Source organism: Athene cunicularia, assembly GCF_003259725.1.
Source record: "Athene cunicularia isolate RWA chromosome 9 unlocalized genomic scaffold, athCun1 chr9_part1, whole genome shotgun sequence".
NCBI lineage: Eukaryota > Metazoa > Chordata > Aves > Strigiformes > Strigidae > Athene > Athene cunicularia.
Genome location: NW_020799110.1, coordinates 10,714,500 through 10,731,533, shown reverse-complemented (window position 1 = coordinate 10,731,533; position 17,034 = coordinate 10,714,500). Strand labels below are relative to the sequence as shown.

Here is a 17,034-nt window from a genome sequence, read left to right as displayed (position 1 = left end):
ACACAGCCGTCTCCGAGGCTTGGGTTTTATGGCCTGCCTCCTCTCCTGTGTGCACACTCTTGTTCCCCACCTTCCCTTCATTCCTAGGACATGACTCTGTGATATAAAATACCCTCTAATTTCCTGAGCCAGGCTGGGGCTCCCTGGAGAAGGCAGTGTCTGTCCGCCTGTCCCTCGCCTGCCTCTGTGTCCTTGTTCCAGGCTGCCAGCTGCTCCCGCCGGCAGGGAGCGGGAGGGAAGCTGGGAGCGTGGCATCTTCCCAGGCCGTGGGGAGTGGGTCTGCCGGCTCTTCTGAAGAAGCCGGTGGGAGGGTAGGGATGGAGCCGTGGTTGGAGCTGGGTTTCCTCCGCTTCCCTCCCTGCTGCTGGGGCTGCCCCTTCCCCTCCCCCAGCTGCATGGGAGCAGATGTGGTGCTGGTGTCAGCCCTGGCAGCCCCCTCTGCACACCCCAGCCGGGCTCCTGCGGCAGCCAGAGCCTCGTCCCTTCCTCCTCCCCCCAGCTTGGCCCCGTGTCGCTGGGGATGGCGGTTGAATCATCCGCCCACTCGGCCTGCCTCCCCTGTAACCCTCCCTCCCTCCTTCCTCCCTCCTTCCTCCCTCCCGCAGGTCTCTTTGTTGGAAAATTCAAGGCAGATGAGTGCCGGGGAGCGCTGGGCCTGCAGGCCAGGCGCTGAGCCTGCAGCTTGGCCACAGCATGTCTGCTGGCCCTGGGGATGGGCTGGGGGCTGGCGAGCACCTGGGCTGCAGGGCGATTGTCCGTGCAGAGCCGCAGAGCTGAGGGGACTGGACCCACGCTCGCTTGGGCCAGGCTTGGGTGGCCTCCCCATAGAAGGGGGGTTTTCCTGGCCGCTGTCTTGTGCCCAGCCCCCAGCAGGACTTTAAACATGGGAAAATCTGGAACTGGGCTGCCCTGATGGACGGTAAACTAAAAGCAGTCCCTCTGAAATCAGCCTTGGGCAGATGTTTTCCCTGGGATGTGGTGGCTCCTGCCAAAAGGAAAGGCGTTTACAGAACTGAGAGAGCCCGAGCTCCTTCTGGGTCTGCTCTTTCGGGATTACCAGGTTCAGACCCCATCAGCTGGGGGCTCTTCTCAGCACATTCACAGGATGATTTTCCCTCCCAGCAGATCGGGACAGTTTCATCTCATGGCTGCCTCCCTGTGCAGCCGCGGAGGAGAAACGTGGCACTGCTCACAGCTCCCCCAGAGGCTGCTCAGTTGGTGGCTTCTGATGTGAACCTGCGGCCTTGTTCGTGTGAGAAGTGTGACTTGAAGAGAGCGGTGAGAGGTGGGGGGAGGAAGGCTACAGCTCAGGGCTGAGGCTGGAGAGGAATGCAGTGCATGAATAGCTGGGATGGTGCAAGGGATGACAGGCATGAGCAGAACTGCAGAGATATTCCTCCTTGGCATGCGCCTGACTCCAGTACTATCAGTTTTTCCTCTGTAGAGTCTAAATATATAATCCATTGTGCTCTGGCATCTGGGTGATAAATAGTGATAAATAATGTAGTGGCTGGGGAGGGAGGGAGGGAGCAAACTGCTCCAGGGTGGAGCTGACCCCTGGGATGTCTGGGGCAGCAGTGGGGTAATAACAGCGACAAGGAACCAGCTCTCAGGACAGAGGGAGCTTGTTCACCACCAGGCATTGCAGTTGAGGGCAGGGGGGTGGGGGGTGTCTTGGGGTTGGTTTCCTCTGTCTCCGCTGAAAGTGGAATATTTCATTTGTGCATAGTGGTTGGTCACCTTGACCCTGCAAACGTGTCATCCTGTCCCTTCACCCACAGGCAGGGCTGTGTGTCCCTGAGCAGGCAGCATGCAGCACTGAAAATTGGCTCTGCCTGAAGTTCTCTCTAGGAATTGGATGAAGTCCAGGCTGCTGGCGACAGTATGAATGGATGTTAGTGCAGCCAGGCCAGGGTGCGTGTGTGTGTGCTGGAAAGTGAGGAGACAACTTGCCTGCATTGGAAAGGGTTGGCGTGGTCACCAAAGGGGACGGGTCCTGGGGAATACTGTCTGGGCTGCAGGGGCTTTGGGCAGTGGCTGGCACAGGGCATGCTGAAAAAGCATTAATCCAGCAGTGTTCTTAATCCATCCTTGCTGCTCCTTTCCTGCTTTTTCCTGTTTCTCCATCTGTGCAAGAAGAACTAATGCACATCCTGGGAGTGGATTAGACTGCTCAGACCGTGACCTCTTCATCTGTGCCTTCCGGGGATGGGTAGCATTTGTCCAGTGCCTTTGCTGGCTCTCCAGTTTGGGCAGGGATGGTGAATGCCAGCAAAGACGTTGCAATGTGCTGCCTTTCACCCTGTGGGACAGCCCTTTGCTGAGCATTCGTGACACTGGAGCAACCAGCACAGCTGGCAGGGTGGAGCGAGCCTGCTCCCCAGGTTTTAGTCTTCTAGCAGTGTTCATTTGCCTTTTGCTGATGCCTTGCAAGTGTTGGCGAGCCTTGCCGTCGTATTTTCAGTGACGGTTTGGACAGTTGGCACACCGGGGAGTGCAGCCAGGAGCCCAGAGTACCTGTTTCTCCGAGCCCCAACATGCTGCGACTTGATGGCAGTGCCTGGACTGCGTGACAGTCTGGGGCAATGGGTCACAGCTCCATGTCCCACGCTTGCATCCTCTTCGATTCTCCGTGAGTTGGGGACTGGTCTGGGGACCTTTCAGAACTGTTGATGGAATCCCACCTCTACGTGCTCTGTTAGTTACTTACAAGCTACTGCTTTTTAATATATAATTTCCCTAGGTTTCACATTCATTCTTTTGTTCTTTTTCTGTTGGATTCTTTTCCTCTCCAAACATAATTTATTCACTGTTTAGTTACTACATTATTTTTTTAAGTACAATACTGTCAAGATACCTTAGATATAGCTTGGAAGGGGAAATTAATATCGTAAACTACTTGTAAGATGTCTTTGTATTAAATAAGAGTGCTTAAAATGTTGTGATTGAGTAGAAAAGAAAATTAGCTTGTTGAAGCCTATTTTGCCATTAAATTTGATTTATCAAAGATGGTATTAATTGAATCTGGTGATTTTACAAGTTGTTTTGATTGCAGATTCACTGTGGAAAAGGTATTTAGGTGCCCAGTGATATTTAAAATAGAAAGAATAAATTTTCTCTCCAAAGAAAACTGATGTGTTTACTGTCGGGGAAAAAAAATTATTGGTGCTGCCTCCATTCTGAAGACGGATAATAACATAGCTGTTTGTGTAATGCAGGAACATGACATTGTGGCACAACTATAAAGCTTGAAGTGATGTTGAAATATTATGTACGTAATTAAAAAGCAACAGTAACATTTGAGAGACAGCATGTTTAATGTATTTCACTTTCATCTATTAGAAATCTCTGGCATACGTTGTGATTCTTTCAGATCATTATAAAGAGGTTTAAATTATGTATTTCTTTGGAAATAAGTGAACTGGTGGAAATACGCATCTGAATTTTTTTTTGACTGATTAAAATGTAGATCAGGGGATAAAACTGCTGGATGCACACAGGCGAGCCTGTTCTGCCCTTGTGTTCTCTGCTCCAGCCTGCCAGTTATGGCTGTGAGCACAGGAAGCTGTAGCCGGGAGGGACCTGCCGGTCCTTTGCCTGCTGCATCCGCAAGCCTGGGCTGCCTGTTGCAGGGTACAAACACCCACCTGGGAAAATCTCCTTGTCCTCTGCAGTCCTGCACCTAGCTCTGACTGCCTCCTCTCCTCTCTGCAGGGTGGTGAAAGAAGAGATCTCCGATGACAATGCCAAGCTTCCCTGCTTCAACGGCCGGGTGGTGTCGTGGGTAAGCAAGCTTCTTGCTTCGGTATCTCACTACCTGTTTCTGCCCTCTCCGAAAACCACCATTTGGTTGCATAGTGCCAAGTAAGGCACGGGGACCGCTCCATACTGTCGGTGTGCTGGCTGCTAACGAAGCTGATGAGCTGGATTGCCACGCTCCAATCCCTCAGCTGGAAAGGGGACTGCGTGGTGCCGGGTCCCCCGTGCTGGGGACGATGTGGGATGCCTCTCTGGAGAGCCCGTGGTAACTGATGCCTGGCAGAGGTGGTGGTCCCAGCCTGTCTGCAGCGTAACCCGTGTGCCCCTATGGCAGGGTCAGCTTTCCAAGGAAAGTCCTGCTCCGGTGACTGGCGCAAAGGGCTTAAGTGAATTTAGTGCTGGCGAAGCGGACTGGATTTGAGTGCCCTGACGACTAAAGGTACTGCCTGGGCAGCTGCAGGACAAGCTTCTCCCTCCATGCCATGCCATGCACATGCTGTCCCCTGCCCGCATGCCTCCCTCTGCCCCCAAGGGGACCCTCTGGGTTTTTTGGTGGGGGGGAGAGGGGTATTCAGTCCCCATAGGCAGCTATCCCTTTTTCCCCTCTGCTGAGCTGCAGTTTGTGCTGATGGGAGTGTGTGGATCTATGCCAGGAGCAGAACCAAGACCCAAGTGCCTTTTTCCAGAGGCCACCAAATAGCCCCTAAACAGTAAAAACCCTCAGCAAATTAGGCTAAGTCAGACCTAATGCTGCTTCTATCCCTGCACCAAACAGCTAGGCCTCGGCTGGGGGCCCATAAAGCGACTGCATTTCAGGAGGGTGGGCGGAGGTGACGGACCAGGCAGGTGGGTGCCCTGCTGACAGACTGGCTCCCGCTGGGATGCTGACCAGGGTGGCGGAGTGGGGTCCTGCCCATTCCCCGAGGGGGTGCATGGGGGGCTCCCACACAAAGAGCCGGTGGCTAGGCCCTGCTGTCCTCCCTCTAGTGGTTAGCTGGGCCCCTTGGCAAACATCCCGGCCAGCTCCTGGCCACCATCCCCGACACTGCTGCATCTGCCCCGAGACATCTTCCTACGCCTCCCTTTCCAGCTGCCTTTTGTTTTCCCCTGCTTTTTGAGGAGTCCCAGAGTCCCTGAACCCTTTCCATTGCTCTTTTTTTTACCTGGTGTGCTTTTCCTCATGGTCCACGCATCCATGCAGCTGCTGATTTTCCTTGCAGGGGCTTTCTGGTTGCTCAGTGTGAGCAGCACGGATCTGGTGTGGCTCCGTCTGCTGTGACCAGGCCACGGTGCTGCTGCGCTGGTGTGCTGGCTCCTTGCAGGGATTTTGTGCCTGGAGTTAGGACCGCTCCCAGCTCTTGTGTGTGAAGGGTGATGGGGCTCTCAGTGACCTTTATTCACAACTGACGATCCCTTTTTCTATCTCTGCTGAGAATCTTCTTGTCCATGGGTGATTTGGGGGCTGGGGGGGAGCACTTGCTTTGCTGCTTCTGCCAGACAGGCCAGGATAAGGCTATTTTAGGAACTTGGTACTAATTTTAGCTAGGGGGAAAGACAGGAGGTTGGATCCAAGTGAATATTTCATGACAGTGCAAGAGGCAGGAAAAGTGCAGGGTGGTTATCAAAACCTTCCCTGGAGGAAACCTCAGCCCCGGGAGTGTCAGAGGAAGGCAGCATCAGTCCCACTGCTTGGGAACACCCGCCCTCCTCTCCTCACTGCTGTTTGACAGCTGCCTGTGACTAGTTCCCTCTGTCCAGATCTATTTGCCTGGTCTTGTCTTGAGATCTCCAAGCACAGAGCATTATATGACTTTTCCCTAGGTAATGCTGGACACTTCCAGCATCTCTTCTCCCCTGTGCTCCTGGACAGTGGCTTCGAGATCAGAGATGTGGATCTCAGGGAGTGGGATGTGTCCTGGGAAGACAAGTCACCAGGAAGGTGCTGGGAGCAGAGCCGGGCATGTGCCTGGGGCTTGCTGGAGGGAGGGAAGCTGAGCCAAGTGTGAGACAAGAGCTGGTTAGACAGTTGCGAGAGCAGGAGCCGTTGGGCTTGTCCTGGGGCTTGTGGGACGGGCTCTGCAGCTTTTGACTCCCCAGGGTGCTCTCTGCCCTGTCTGCTGCCTTGGCTGCAGCTTTTTCAGGGCTGCTCTGTCTTTCTTGCCATGGCTGCATCCCTGTCTCTGTTCCCACTGCCTCCCTGGCAGCAGACCCCTCTCCCCCTGTCCTAATGATGATCTGTGGAGTCCATCCCCCTTTCTGTCCTGGTTTTCCGAGTTCTTGAAGGTGGGCAGGGCACTGCTCTGTGTTTGATCAGTGATGCTGGGAGGTGCTCAAGACCTGTGTAAATGGGCTGTGCCTCCAGCACCTGGATTGACGTCTGCTCCTGCCTCCATGCAGATGTAGTCCCCTCACTGGCAAGCAGCAGAGCTGCCTTTGCATTGACACTGGCTTATGGTTTGGGCAGCAGCGATCAGCTCCTTTCCAGCCCATATTTTATGATCCTTCTGTCCTGACTCACAGTGGGGCATCCCTCACCTCTGTTAGATCAGACCTCTCCTGTGGTGGTTGATGGCTTGGCAGTTGGTTCAAGTACATGGGCTGAGGCTTGTCCTCTGCCCTGGTCTCCTCACCTCCCTGGACTGGCTCCAGGCTGACCCACAGCCTCTTTTGTCTGGGGCCTATCAAGGCACTGGGCCCTGCAGTCCTTCCCTGACACTGGGAGAGCACCAGCCCCCCTGCTTGCCCATGCTGTCTGTGCAAGGGACAGGTGTGGGGCAGACATGAAAAGCACATTAGAAAATACTTAAAAATGAATATTGATCTTCCCTTGCTTGCAAGCTCTAGCTGGTCCCTGGGGACTTGCTTCCTGGCCAAGGCAGGACTCTCTTCTGGGCCCTGTCACCTCTGCTCTGGGGATCCTTGAATGTCTCTTGCAACAGAAAGTCTTTTTGTTGCTTTCCTGCCCAGTCCTATTGGGATTAGCCCTGCTCAGTGCAGCTTGAAAGTGAGGAAAGCACAAACCTGGATAGGGAGTGATGCTGGGGAAACCACTTTCTATTGAGCTTATTTGTGAGCTATCCTGTTTCATCCCACTGGCAAGCTCGTTATTCCCAGGAGAGGCTCCACCTCATTCCCTGAGCCCTGAAATTGATGCTTTATCTTAGAGCCAGGGGCATGGATGTAGGTGTCCCTGGTCTGCCCCAAAGCATGGCTGGTATAAAGAGTTCCTGGCATTTGACCCTTTCTTGAATTTTTGTGCTGGGGAAAGTGTTGAGCTTCCCAGAGGTTGGCTGGAGGTTGTGCCCAAGCCAATTAGCTAGACACAACCTGAAAGTTTGCAAAGTATGTGTGGAAGACAGAAAAAGAATATGTTGGAGTCTGTTTCAAAGCCAACCTCAGCCCTGAGCTCTGTTACCCCCAGCTCCTGTGGGGCTATGAAGGTGAAAGTCCTTTTCGGTCCCACATCTTGAAGGCAGAGGTGTAGAGGCTGGTAAAATTGAGAAAAGGAATGACTGGTAGCTGCCTCTCCCGATGTAAGAACAACTAGGGGAATCCTCTCCTTGCTGTAGGACATGTGCTAAAGGTTACCTGAGTGTAAAAATTGTGTGGCGTGGGTGTGCTGTGCAGATGATGTCAGAGTCTCTAAGCAGGGCTGTCAGCCACCCCGACTTCACCACTGGGTCAGGAATTCCTGAGCCACAAATAGCCGGCGTCTGGGAAGGTGTTGAGGGGGAGTGTTGCTACATGCTTGGCCTGTTCATACCCGCTCCTGGGCACCTGCTGTTGTCCACCGTCAGAGATGAGATCCTGTGCCAGGCAGGCTTTTGGCCAGCTCACTTGGCCACTCTTTTAAACGTTTTCCCAGTGCCTCAGCCATTTCATTCTCTTGTCTCTCGTCCCTCCAGCTGGTGTCTGCAGAGGGTTCCCATTCAGATGCTGGCTCAGTCTGTGCCGATAACCAAACGGAGCTGCCTCCTTCCATGGAGCGCACGGGAGGAATTGGAGACTCCAGGCCCCCCTCTTTCCAGTAAGTTACTGGGACACCTACCCTGGTTTCTGAGGGGCCCACAGTGACTTTGGTGTAAATCCAGACCAGGGACTGGGACACTCCTACCCAAATTGGCAGGGATCGCAGCCAGCCAGAGGGGAGGAGGATGGGGCTGAGAACATATTCGAAGTGGAGCTGCATTATTCAGCAAGCAAGGGCATGCTGAAAATAGTGCAGGGAAGTTGGCAAAGAGCTGGCACAGCTTCCCCCAGTCCTTTTCCCTGCACTTAAAGATGTGCTATGGTTATTCCCCACCACCTCTGTTTGGGATTCTCAAGGAGGAGACAGCTGATGGCTGGAGGCTCAAGCTGGCCAGCGCAGAGGTAGAGAGAGCCCGCTTAAGTTGTTCCCTGTTGGACGTATTTTGTTTCTTTTATCTCATCGCAGCCCTAACACTGGGGGGAGTCGAGAAAACTTGGACAATGAGACAGAGACAGACTCAGTGGTGTCATCACAAAGGGAACGACCTCGTCGGAAAGATGGGCCTGAGCATGGTGAGTGTTGATAACGTGGCAAGAGCTCTGCAGGGCACGGCTGGGCAGGGTGGGGGCACTAGCTCCAGACATGGGGCAGCTCTGTCTGTTCTGCAGAACCTTCCCAGCTCAGAAGGGCTGTTCAGTGGTGTGAGGCCATAGCCTCGTGTTGGAGGCAGGAGCTAACCCCTGTATTACATCAGAGCTTGGTAACAGAACCTTTGGGGGCAAAGGAGCTGTCTACTGTAGAAGCCTCAAGAGCAGGAGAGAGAGGCAGCAGTGCCTCAGTCCTCCTTAGCCGAAAAGCAAAGTGCACCATAGCCTTGGCACTCCATGCTGCTCCTTGGTCTGCCAAGACACAAGCTGCAAGAGTCTTCCATGGCTTTAGCAGCGTTGTTCCTAGTAGTCCATCATACCTCTACCCCTCAGTGGGGTAGAAGAGGTATCCCACAGAAGATGGATTTGATCCCAGGGTGGGCTTGGAGCTGGCCGGCACTAGATGGGGTTATCTGTTTGCCAGATTCATTCTAAGAAGGTTGTCTTGGTCCCTGCACGGGGGAAGGAGGTGTTCACCTGTGGCCTGTCTGAAGCATACTGAGCCTTGTCTTTCCATAGCACCCAGGGTGAATGGTACAGTGAAGGGAGAGCGACGCCGAGACCTGGGTGGGTACGAGAGCTCCTCCACGCTCATGAGCAGTGAGCTGGAGACCACCAGCTTCTTCGATTCAGATGAAGATGACTCCACCAGCAGGTAGGACATCTTAGGTCCTGGAGTAACACTGGCTTCCCCCTCCCTCCCAGCACAGAGAGATGCCTCTGTAGGGCACAATAATCCTGAGCTCCAGGGTCCTTGCCTCTGTCTCAAGCCTCACCCAGTAGCCCCCTCTGCTATTTTCTCTTCCCCGTGTACATTCTGCTCCTGCAGTCCTCTATTCCCTGTGCCATTTCTCTGGTTCTCTTGCTGCTAGAGCCACCATTTTGGCAGCAGAAGAGCTGACGTTTGATTTTTGTCTCTAGGTTTAGCAGTTCGACAGAGCAAAGCAGTGCTTCCCGTCTAATGAGGAGGCACAAGCGACGCCGGCGGAAACAGAAGGCTCCACGCATTGAGCGGGTACGCAGGGGCTGGGTCTCCTGGGGAGGGCAAGGTGGGTGCCTGGTGGGTCTCCCCACTCAGTGCTCCAGGGCTGATCAAGAATTAGGCTGTGTTTGCTGTGGGCACAGCTGGGGACAGGTGGTGTTCAAGTGCTGAGACTTCATAAAGTGCTGTAAACCTTTCCCAAGCCAATGCAGCCTCAAGACCTGGGGCCACAGACCTCGTCCAGACTGTGGAGAGGTCATAAGGACTGTGACTGATGCCCTCTGGCTCTGTAAAGCTCCCAGCATAAGGCTGGAGTTGTGGGTGGTGGCTGTGGTGCCACAGGGAGTGGCGGCAGGAAGCACAAGTGGAGGGAGCTTGGGCTGGGAATGTTACCAAGGCACAGGAGGGCATCTCAGATTTTACTTATGTTGCAGTCATCGTCCTTCAGCAGCATCACAGACTCCACCATGTCCCTGAACATCATCACGGTCACACTGAACATGGGTGAGTGGGTGCTGTGCATGGAACCTACAGTCCTTCCAGAGCAAATCGGGTGGCAGAGAGGGAACTGGGGAGGGGCCAAAGAGAGAACATGCGAGGAGGAGTGAGGAGATGGGTTCTGTAGGAAAGTGTCTTGTCTTGAAGCGCTGGCATCTCAAGAGTTGCTCTGCGTCCCAGGACATCTCTCTGGGACACGAGTACAAGTGACCATTGTTAGCATGTGGTTCATCTGAGGTCAGGGCTGCTTGTGCTTTATGGTGTCTTTACCTTTCTCTTTCCATCCCTGCAGAGAAATACAACTTTCTGGGCATTTCTATTGTGGGACAGAGCAATGAGCGTGGGGATGGAGGCATTTATATTGGCTCTATCATGAAGGGCGGCGCTGTGGCAGCTGATGGCAGGATTGAGCCAGGAGACATGCTCTTGCAGGTACTTCACGCCCACATACCTCCATCTTTGGGCCTGGGAAAGCAGTAAGAAAAGACCCAGAAGCCTCCCTGTGCACTTTGGCAGGCTAAACCCAGGAAGCTGCACTTGGAAGAGGGAAGCTGAGTCACTGCTGAGCTGACTGGGGAGCTCAGCCTCTGGTCACATCTCTGGGACTCACTTCTTTGCGTTGTTTGCAGGTAAATGACATCAACTTTGAGAACATGAGCAACGATGATGCTGTGCGGGTGCTGAGGGAAATTGTGCATAAGCCGGGGTAAGTACTTGCTTGGGTTGTTCCTTGCCTCCACAGGCAGCTGTATGGCGTGTGCTTGGGATGTGAGTCATGTCTTACAGCCACCTCTGGCAGTGACTCTGCAGAAGCTCAGAAGTTAGGCTTCTGATGTTGCTTTGATTCCTGGGTTTTCATGCCCAAAGCAAGAGTTGCAGCCAACAGAATGTTGGTGAATTGGGGTCTGTGCCCCTTTTTTGTGGGGATGCTGTGTCATTAGGGTCATCAACAACCCTCAGCAGGGTCACATAATTTTGTCCACGCTGCTAAGAAAATCCATAGCTGAAGAGAGACACGGACACTTTACTGGCAGCTTCTCCCTGCCTGGCAGGAGAGGGCCAGCATACAGCATCTGCCCGTCACGCAGGGGTTTGTGCCACTGGGCTCCTGTTCTAACTCTTGACTTTTTGTTGCAGGCCCATCACCCTGACGGTGGCCAAGTGCTGGGACCCCAGCCCTCGGGGCTGCTTCTCGTTACCCAGGAGTAAGTGGATAGCTGACCCACCCTTAACGCTGGTGCCCAGCTCATGTGAGAGCCCTGCCTTAAGCACTTACTTGGTTGTTGTCTTGTTCCTCCCCTGTGTGTGTGACTCCATGTGGCACTGAATTGGGGTTTGATGGGGTTTCAGCTCTCCTCTTGGGAGGCTGCTATGTCCTATTCCCAGGCCAAAATGCCCATAAGCCCAGCCCTCCTTCCCACATCACGCTGGGGACGCGTTTCACTGGGGCAGGGGGGTCACTTGCTCGGGGCGCCAGAGGAAAGAGAAACCCCTCCTTGAGCCATAGGGGGATCTCTCCCTCTGCACCTCTCCTGCTGACCCTCCCTCTCTTCTTTCTCTCCCAGTTGCTCCCCAGCGGATCTGGGCTGGGCCAGACTCTCCATGCTCCGATCCGGGTGAGTCCCGGCAGATGCTGGGGATGGAATGGGCTGTGCTGAGTCCCTGTCCCTCCCCAGAGGTTCGTTTGATGAGGGTATAATTTCTTACAGCTACTGACTGACTCTTTCTTTTTTTTTTTTTTTCAATGCAGGTGAGCCCATCCGGCCTATCGACCCGGCAGCCTGGGTGTCTCACACGGCAGCGATGACTGGCACCTACCCAGCGTACGGTATGAGTCCATCCATGAGCACAATCACTTCCACCAGCTCCTCCATCACCAGCTCCATCCCAGAGACCGAACGTAAGTCCTTGTGCCTCCGTGCTCCACCCACTGCACGGCTTCCTCGCCTTCACTGTGCTGTAAAGGGAGCAATACATCTGCTTGGGGACATCTGGGATGGGCAAGATCTGCCCTGCCAAGGGACTAGGAGGGAGGCAGCTCTCACCAGGCAGGCACTTAAATCAGTGGGAGTTCTGCCTGGGTGAATTAATACCACATTTTTTCAGCCTTCTACATAAGCAGAGTAGGAGAGCCTGGGAGCAATCCAGGAGCTATGGCAGGTGCAGAGGAAAGGCTCAGGGCAGTCAGTGTTAGTGGCTGAGAGTGTGGGGCAGAGGGATTCAGCTTATTGGGAGCAGTTGCCCTCCCAGCAGATAGGGCAGGAGAGGAGGCAACTGGGAGCAAAGAGCCTTGCAAGTAGGGCAGGATCCTGCTAAACACAGGGCTCTTTTACTTGCATTCTGAAGCTTTTGGGTGATTCTAGTATACAGAGCCTGAAGCTAAGGGTCTGGAGAGCTTGAATGGGGCAAAAAGTCAGGAGTCTGTTGTAAATTTGTGAGGAGCAGAGGGTTATCTTTCTGGCCTGTGTGGGCTCAATTGGTGGCTTTTGGATCTCAGCTGCTTGGGACTGGCTGGAAAGAAGGAAACTCTAGCCTGGGTTTTGCACAGAGGAAATGGCTGATGTGTGACGGGTAACATGTGTGAAGGCTGGAAGGGGAGTTACACAGCATGTGCCCCAAGGCTGTCTGCAATGTATTGTTCCCTGGCCCATTCCTCCTGTGTGTGATGCTTCCATATGGCCCTGTTGTCTTTTCTGTCCTGTCTCACCTCTGCATCCCTTCCTTCGTTCACACCACAGGCCTCGATGACTTTCACCTGTCCATCCACAGTGACATGGCCACCATTGTCAAAGCCATGGCCTCACCAGAGTCAGGCCTGGAGGTGCGTGACCGTATGTGGCTGAAGATCACCATCCCCAATGCCTTCATCGGTAAGAGACTGTGCTGTCCACAGAAAAAGAGGGGACAGGGCAATGAGTGGCCTGTTTTCCAAGCAGATGCCCAAGGGAGCATCTCTGTCACCACAAACTAATTGTTGAACAGGCCGGAGTCACAAATTGAACCTTTGGCCATGCAGTCCCTTTTCACCTTTTGGCCCTCTTTGTTGTGGCTCCAGTTTGGCCCACTGCCTCAAGGGCAGCTGTCTTCCTCTCTTGCTGTATTTAACTCTGATGTTTGGTGGCAGGTTCGGATGTGGTGGATTGGCTCTATCACCATGTGGAGGGCTTTACAGACCGTCGTGAATCCCGCAAATATGCCAGCAATCTGCTGAAGGCTGGCTACATCCGACACACCGTGAACAAGATCACCTTCTCGGAGCAGTGCTATTACATCTTCGGGGACCTCTGTGGAAGTATGACACTTGGTGTGGGTGGGAGGGAGAGGATGGGAGGGGTAGAGGTCCTGCAGAGCCCTGATGACATCATGGGGGCATAGATACAGCCATTGCCATCTGGCTGGGCCTCTTGTTCTACACACCCTTCATCACTCTCTAACAAGCTATCTCAGCTGCTTTGTCGTGCTGCTGGAGTGGTGAAGTTGGAAACAGCATTGTCAGTGTCACCTATTATGTGATCTTTTCTCCTAGGCGGCCACAGCAGAGTCTTAGTCTTCAGGCTCTGAACTTCCAGTGCTTGCAAGGGGGTGGTGCTCAGACTACTGGGTTCTGCTCAAATAAGGGATGGGGGGAAGTAATTAGCAGGGCGAGCTGTAGCTGTGATGTGGTCCTTTCCCACCAAGCTGGTCTCTGTATTAGGACGGCAGCTCGGACTCACACAGCCTGGCTGTTCTCCAGCCAGGAAGCACAAATGGTTGTGCTGTCTATCAGGGAGAGTGCCAACTTGTGTCTCCTTCTATACCTGGTCCTTGTCCATCAGCAGGGGCAGAGAGGGAACTTCATCTCACGTGGTTGTCTTTCCACTTGCATTAATCCCTCTTCTCTGCTTTCTTGCAGACATGGCTAATCTTTCTCTTCACGATCACGATGGCTCCAGTGGTGCCTCTGATCAGGACACTTTGGCTCCACTTCCCCACCCAGGAGCTGCACCCTGGCCTATGGCTTTCCCGTATCAGTATCCACCACCTCATCCATACAACCCCCACCCCGGCTTCCCTGACCCAGGCTATAGCTACGGAGGGGGCAGTGCAGGCAGCCAGCACAGTGAAGGTGAGTGAAAAGGACTAAAATATGCCTGTGGGTGTGCAGATGCCCTGTTCAGGACAGGGGAGCAGCAGGAAAAGGCTGGTTAGGCAAGGTCCTGGGGCAGGGGGGGAAGCCAGGGCAAAAGCCATCTCAGAAGGTCTGTGGGATCTGGAGTTGAAAGTAGGCTGGGAGCACGGCTGTGCTGCAGCATGCTGTAGTCCTCTCTTGGCTAGAGGAGCATCCTTTCCTCATGGCTTGTCTGAGCTGTTGCCTAACTTTGCCTCCTGCGCTTCGCAGGGAGCCGGAGCAGCGGTTCCAATCGCAGCGGCAGCGAGAGGAGGAAGGAGAGAGAGAAGACCGGGGAGTCCAAGTCAGGTGGCAGCGGGAGTGAGTCGGACCACACCACGAGAAGCAGCATGCGACGTGAGCGCGCGGCCAGCGAGCGCTCGGTGCCGGCCAGCCAGCACAGCCAGCGTAGCCAGCACTCTCTGGCTCACAGCATCCGCAGCCACCACAGCCAGCAGTCGTATGGGCCGCCCGGCCTCCCCCCTCTCTTCAGCCCCCCCATGTTGCTGATGCCTCCACCGCCTTCAGCCATGGGGCCCCCCGGGGCGCCGCCGGGTCGTGACCTGGCCTCTGTGCCCCCCGAACTGACAGCCAGTAGACAGTCCTTCCGAATGGCCATGGGCAACCCCAGTGAGTTCTTTGTGGATGTAATGTGAAGCGCCCGTCCCCTGTCTGTCTGCTGCCCCTCCTTCCTCCCCTCTATCCCTGTCGTTTGTCTCCTAGGACCAGCCCTGGCTTTCACCCCTTGTTTTTTGGGTTTTTGTTTTTTTGTTTTTGTTTTTTTTGGTCTTGATAACGAAAAGAAAAAAAGGGAAAAAAAAATAAATGGAACTAAACCTCGATTCTAATCCCTCCTCGAGCGGGGTGGACGGGCCTGGCAGGCCTGCTGGGTGCTGCCAGCCCATCCTGCCACCAGACTTGTGTATTGCCAATGGTAATTCCCTCCTGCCGTCCTCTCTAACCCCATTAATCCGCACCCGTCCCAGCGCCCTGTGCTGCTTGCCCGTGTGTCACTGCTGCCTTGGTCCTTCCACCCTAAACATCTCTTCTTTCTTTTCACCCTTTTGTGTTTCTTCTGTCAAGCAGCAAAGAATTACGGGGTGTTTGACTTTCTCTGAGCCTGCCGCCTGTGGGGGGGAGAGCTGGAGCATGGCGTGGCCCGACAGGAGGACACGGAGCTCCAGGGGCGCTGGGCACGCATGGCGCTGAAGATGGCTTCTTTCCTCCCCTTTGCGGAAGACGCCCTGCCCTTCCCGCAGCCCTGAGAGGGGAGCAGGGACCAGCCTTATATATGTGTTTTAAATCCCGTTGTAGTCGCCTTTTGGCTAATGCATGAATGTTCCAGGGCTTCAGTGCCTCTGGGGAGTGGAGGGATGCTGCCACTTCCCTCTTGCCTCCCTTCCCTTGCCCACACATTGGGCCAGGTCTGAGCCTGGCATTGCCCCGGGGCAGGACCCTCCTTCACCTTGCCTGGGCTGTGAGTCTCAGGGCTGGGGCTGTACCTCTGTAGTCAGCCCAGAGTGGTGGTGGGTGCCTGCACAGTCTTGCACAACTCGGGGCCCTGCACCTGCCCTTGAGTACTTGGGGGGGATTTAAGGGCAGAGTTCTGTTCCCTCTATCCTCCTTTTTGCCCTCTTGCCTGCGACATACCGCTGCCTGTCCCATTTGTAGGGGCTGTCCCATGCCTGGGGCTGCTGGTGGCAGCTGTGGCCTTCTCCCTCCTGCTGTTACACTCAGCAGTGTGACATCTTCAAGGGCTTGGATGGAGATAAAACTGTTTTGCTTTCATGCTTTGGGGAAACATAGAGGTCCCCTGTATTTGCCCTGTGAAGGGCCCAAGCCTGCCTCCTACTCTGCCCAGGACGAGGAGCGCTGCTGGCCTGGCTGCCAGGAGGGATGAGACTCTGGGATGAAGGTGGGATGGTCCCACTTCCTCCGCGCTGTCGACAGCACCTGGCAGCAACATGAGCTCTCCGGGGAGGGAGTCTGCAGCCTGAACTGTGGCCTCTGGGCTCGATGCCCGCAGATATGTCAGGACAGTTGGGTCTGTTTGCTCTGGCGTTCCCTGCCCTTTTTCATTCCTCTTCTGGGTACTCAGAGATGTGCCTCGGGCTGGGGGCAGCCCCTTCCCCATGCCCAGGGCCAAGCACGGTACAGTACAGACACACTCGACCCTGCTCCCGTCGGTGCTGGCACCCTGTCCTACTGCCGCGCCATGGCTTTCTCTTCAGGCATTGCCTCCTGTCTTTCTCACGTTTGCAGTTTTTATATGCTGGAGATGTGTTTTGCTCCTTGGGGGTCTGCCTTGCCCCTACAACCTCTCTGCCAGCTCTCATGTGCCATCAGTTCATCTCCCTGTGACTCCCTAAAGCCTCGGCTTTCCGTCAGCCTGCCCTGCGCCTGCTCTGCCATCCGCCTGTCCCCTGATCTGGGCTCCAACAAGCTGCCGCCTATCCCCCCTCTCCTAATGCCACCCAGCAGCCTCCCTGGCCACTGCTCACGTCCTTGCCCTACCCTGCCCGCTGGGTTTTATACAAACAAAACCAATCTCCTTGTTTTTATTTATAAACATAGTTTTATTGGACTCCTGCTTTGTGTTGTTTTTTTTTTCCCCTCTTCCCCAGCTGCTTCTTTTCTGCCCTGCCTTTTACTCCCAGCGGGACGAGAGCACCCTGTGCCTGTTTTCCACCTGAGACCGTTTTCCCGGGGTGCCGAGGGCCCCAACCTGGGCTCGGCCCGGCCTCCCGCTGCCGCCGCTCCCCGGTGCGGGGCCTGCCCGCGGGCACTCGCTGTTCCTGGGGGTCTCCCGTTCCCCACGGGTACACCGTCGGAGGAGGAATCAATCTGACAGCGGGTGCTGCTCCGGCGCTTGGTGCAGCTCCGCTCGGCCGCGCTTGCGAGGAGGGGAAGGGAGCGAACCCCGCGGGTGCGTGGGACCGGCAGCGCCGTGGAGGGGCACGGTGGCTTCGGGCCTCTACGTGTGTGCGGAGGAGGAGCAGCCTTCCCGCCCGGGCGCACCCCTGTGACCGGG

General features: G+C 54.9%; 1 protein-coding gene across 9 annotated transcripts; it reads left to right on the top strand.

The window, feature by feature from the left end:
* The first annotated feature begins 3,246 nt into the window (after nt 1-3,246).
* Nucleotides 3,247-16,575, top strand: DVL3 (dishevelled segment polarity protein 3). 9 transcript variants are annotated; one of them, XM_026855053.1, is made up of 17 exons: nt 3,247-3,271; nt 3,715-3,784; nt 7,665-7,786; nt 8,195-8,301; nt 8,896-9,031; nt 9,298-9,391; nt 9,793-9,862; nt 10,149-10,288; nt 10,486-10,562; nt 10,994-11,061; nt 11,422-11,472; nt 11,607-11,756; nt 12,595-12,726; nt 12,981-13,148; nt 13,749-13,961; nt 14,235-14,633; nt 15,090-16,575. In XM_026855053.1, coding segments are annotated over exons 1-17 (2,031 nt in total). In that variant the 5' UTR covers nt 3,247-3,269; the 3' UTR covers nt 15,122-16,575. The 9 variants fall into 9 exon arrangements, with proteins under 9 accessions (XP_026710854.1, XP_026710856.1, XP_026710852.1 ...); XM_026855055.1 differs by having other exon boundaries at nt 10,994-11,106; nt 11,607-11,684; XM_026855051.1 differs by having other exon boundaries at nt 10,994-11,106.
* Nucleotides 16,576-17,034: the final 459 nt, after the last annotated feature.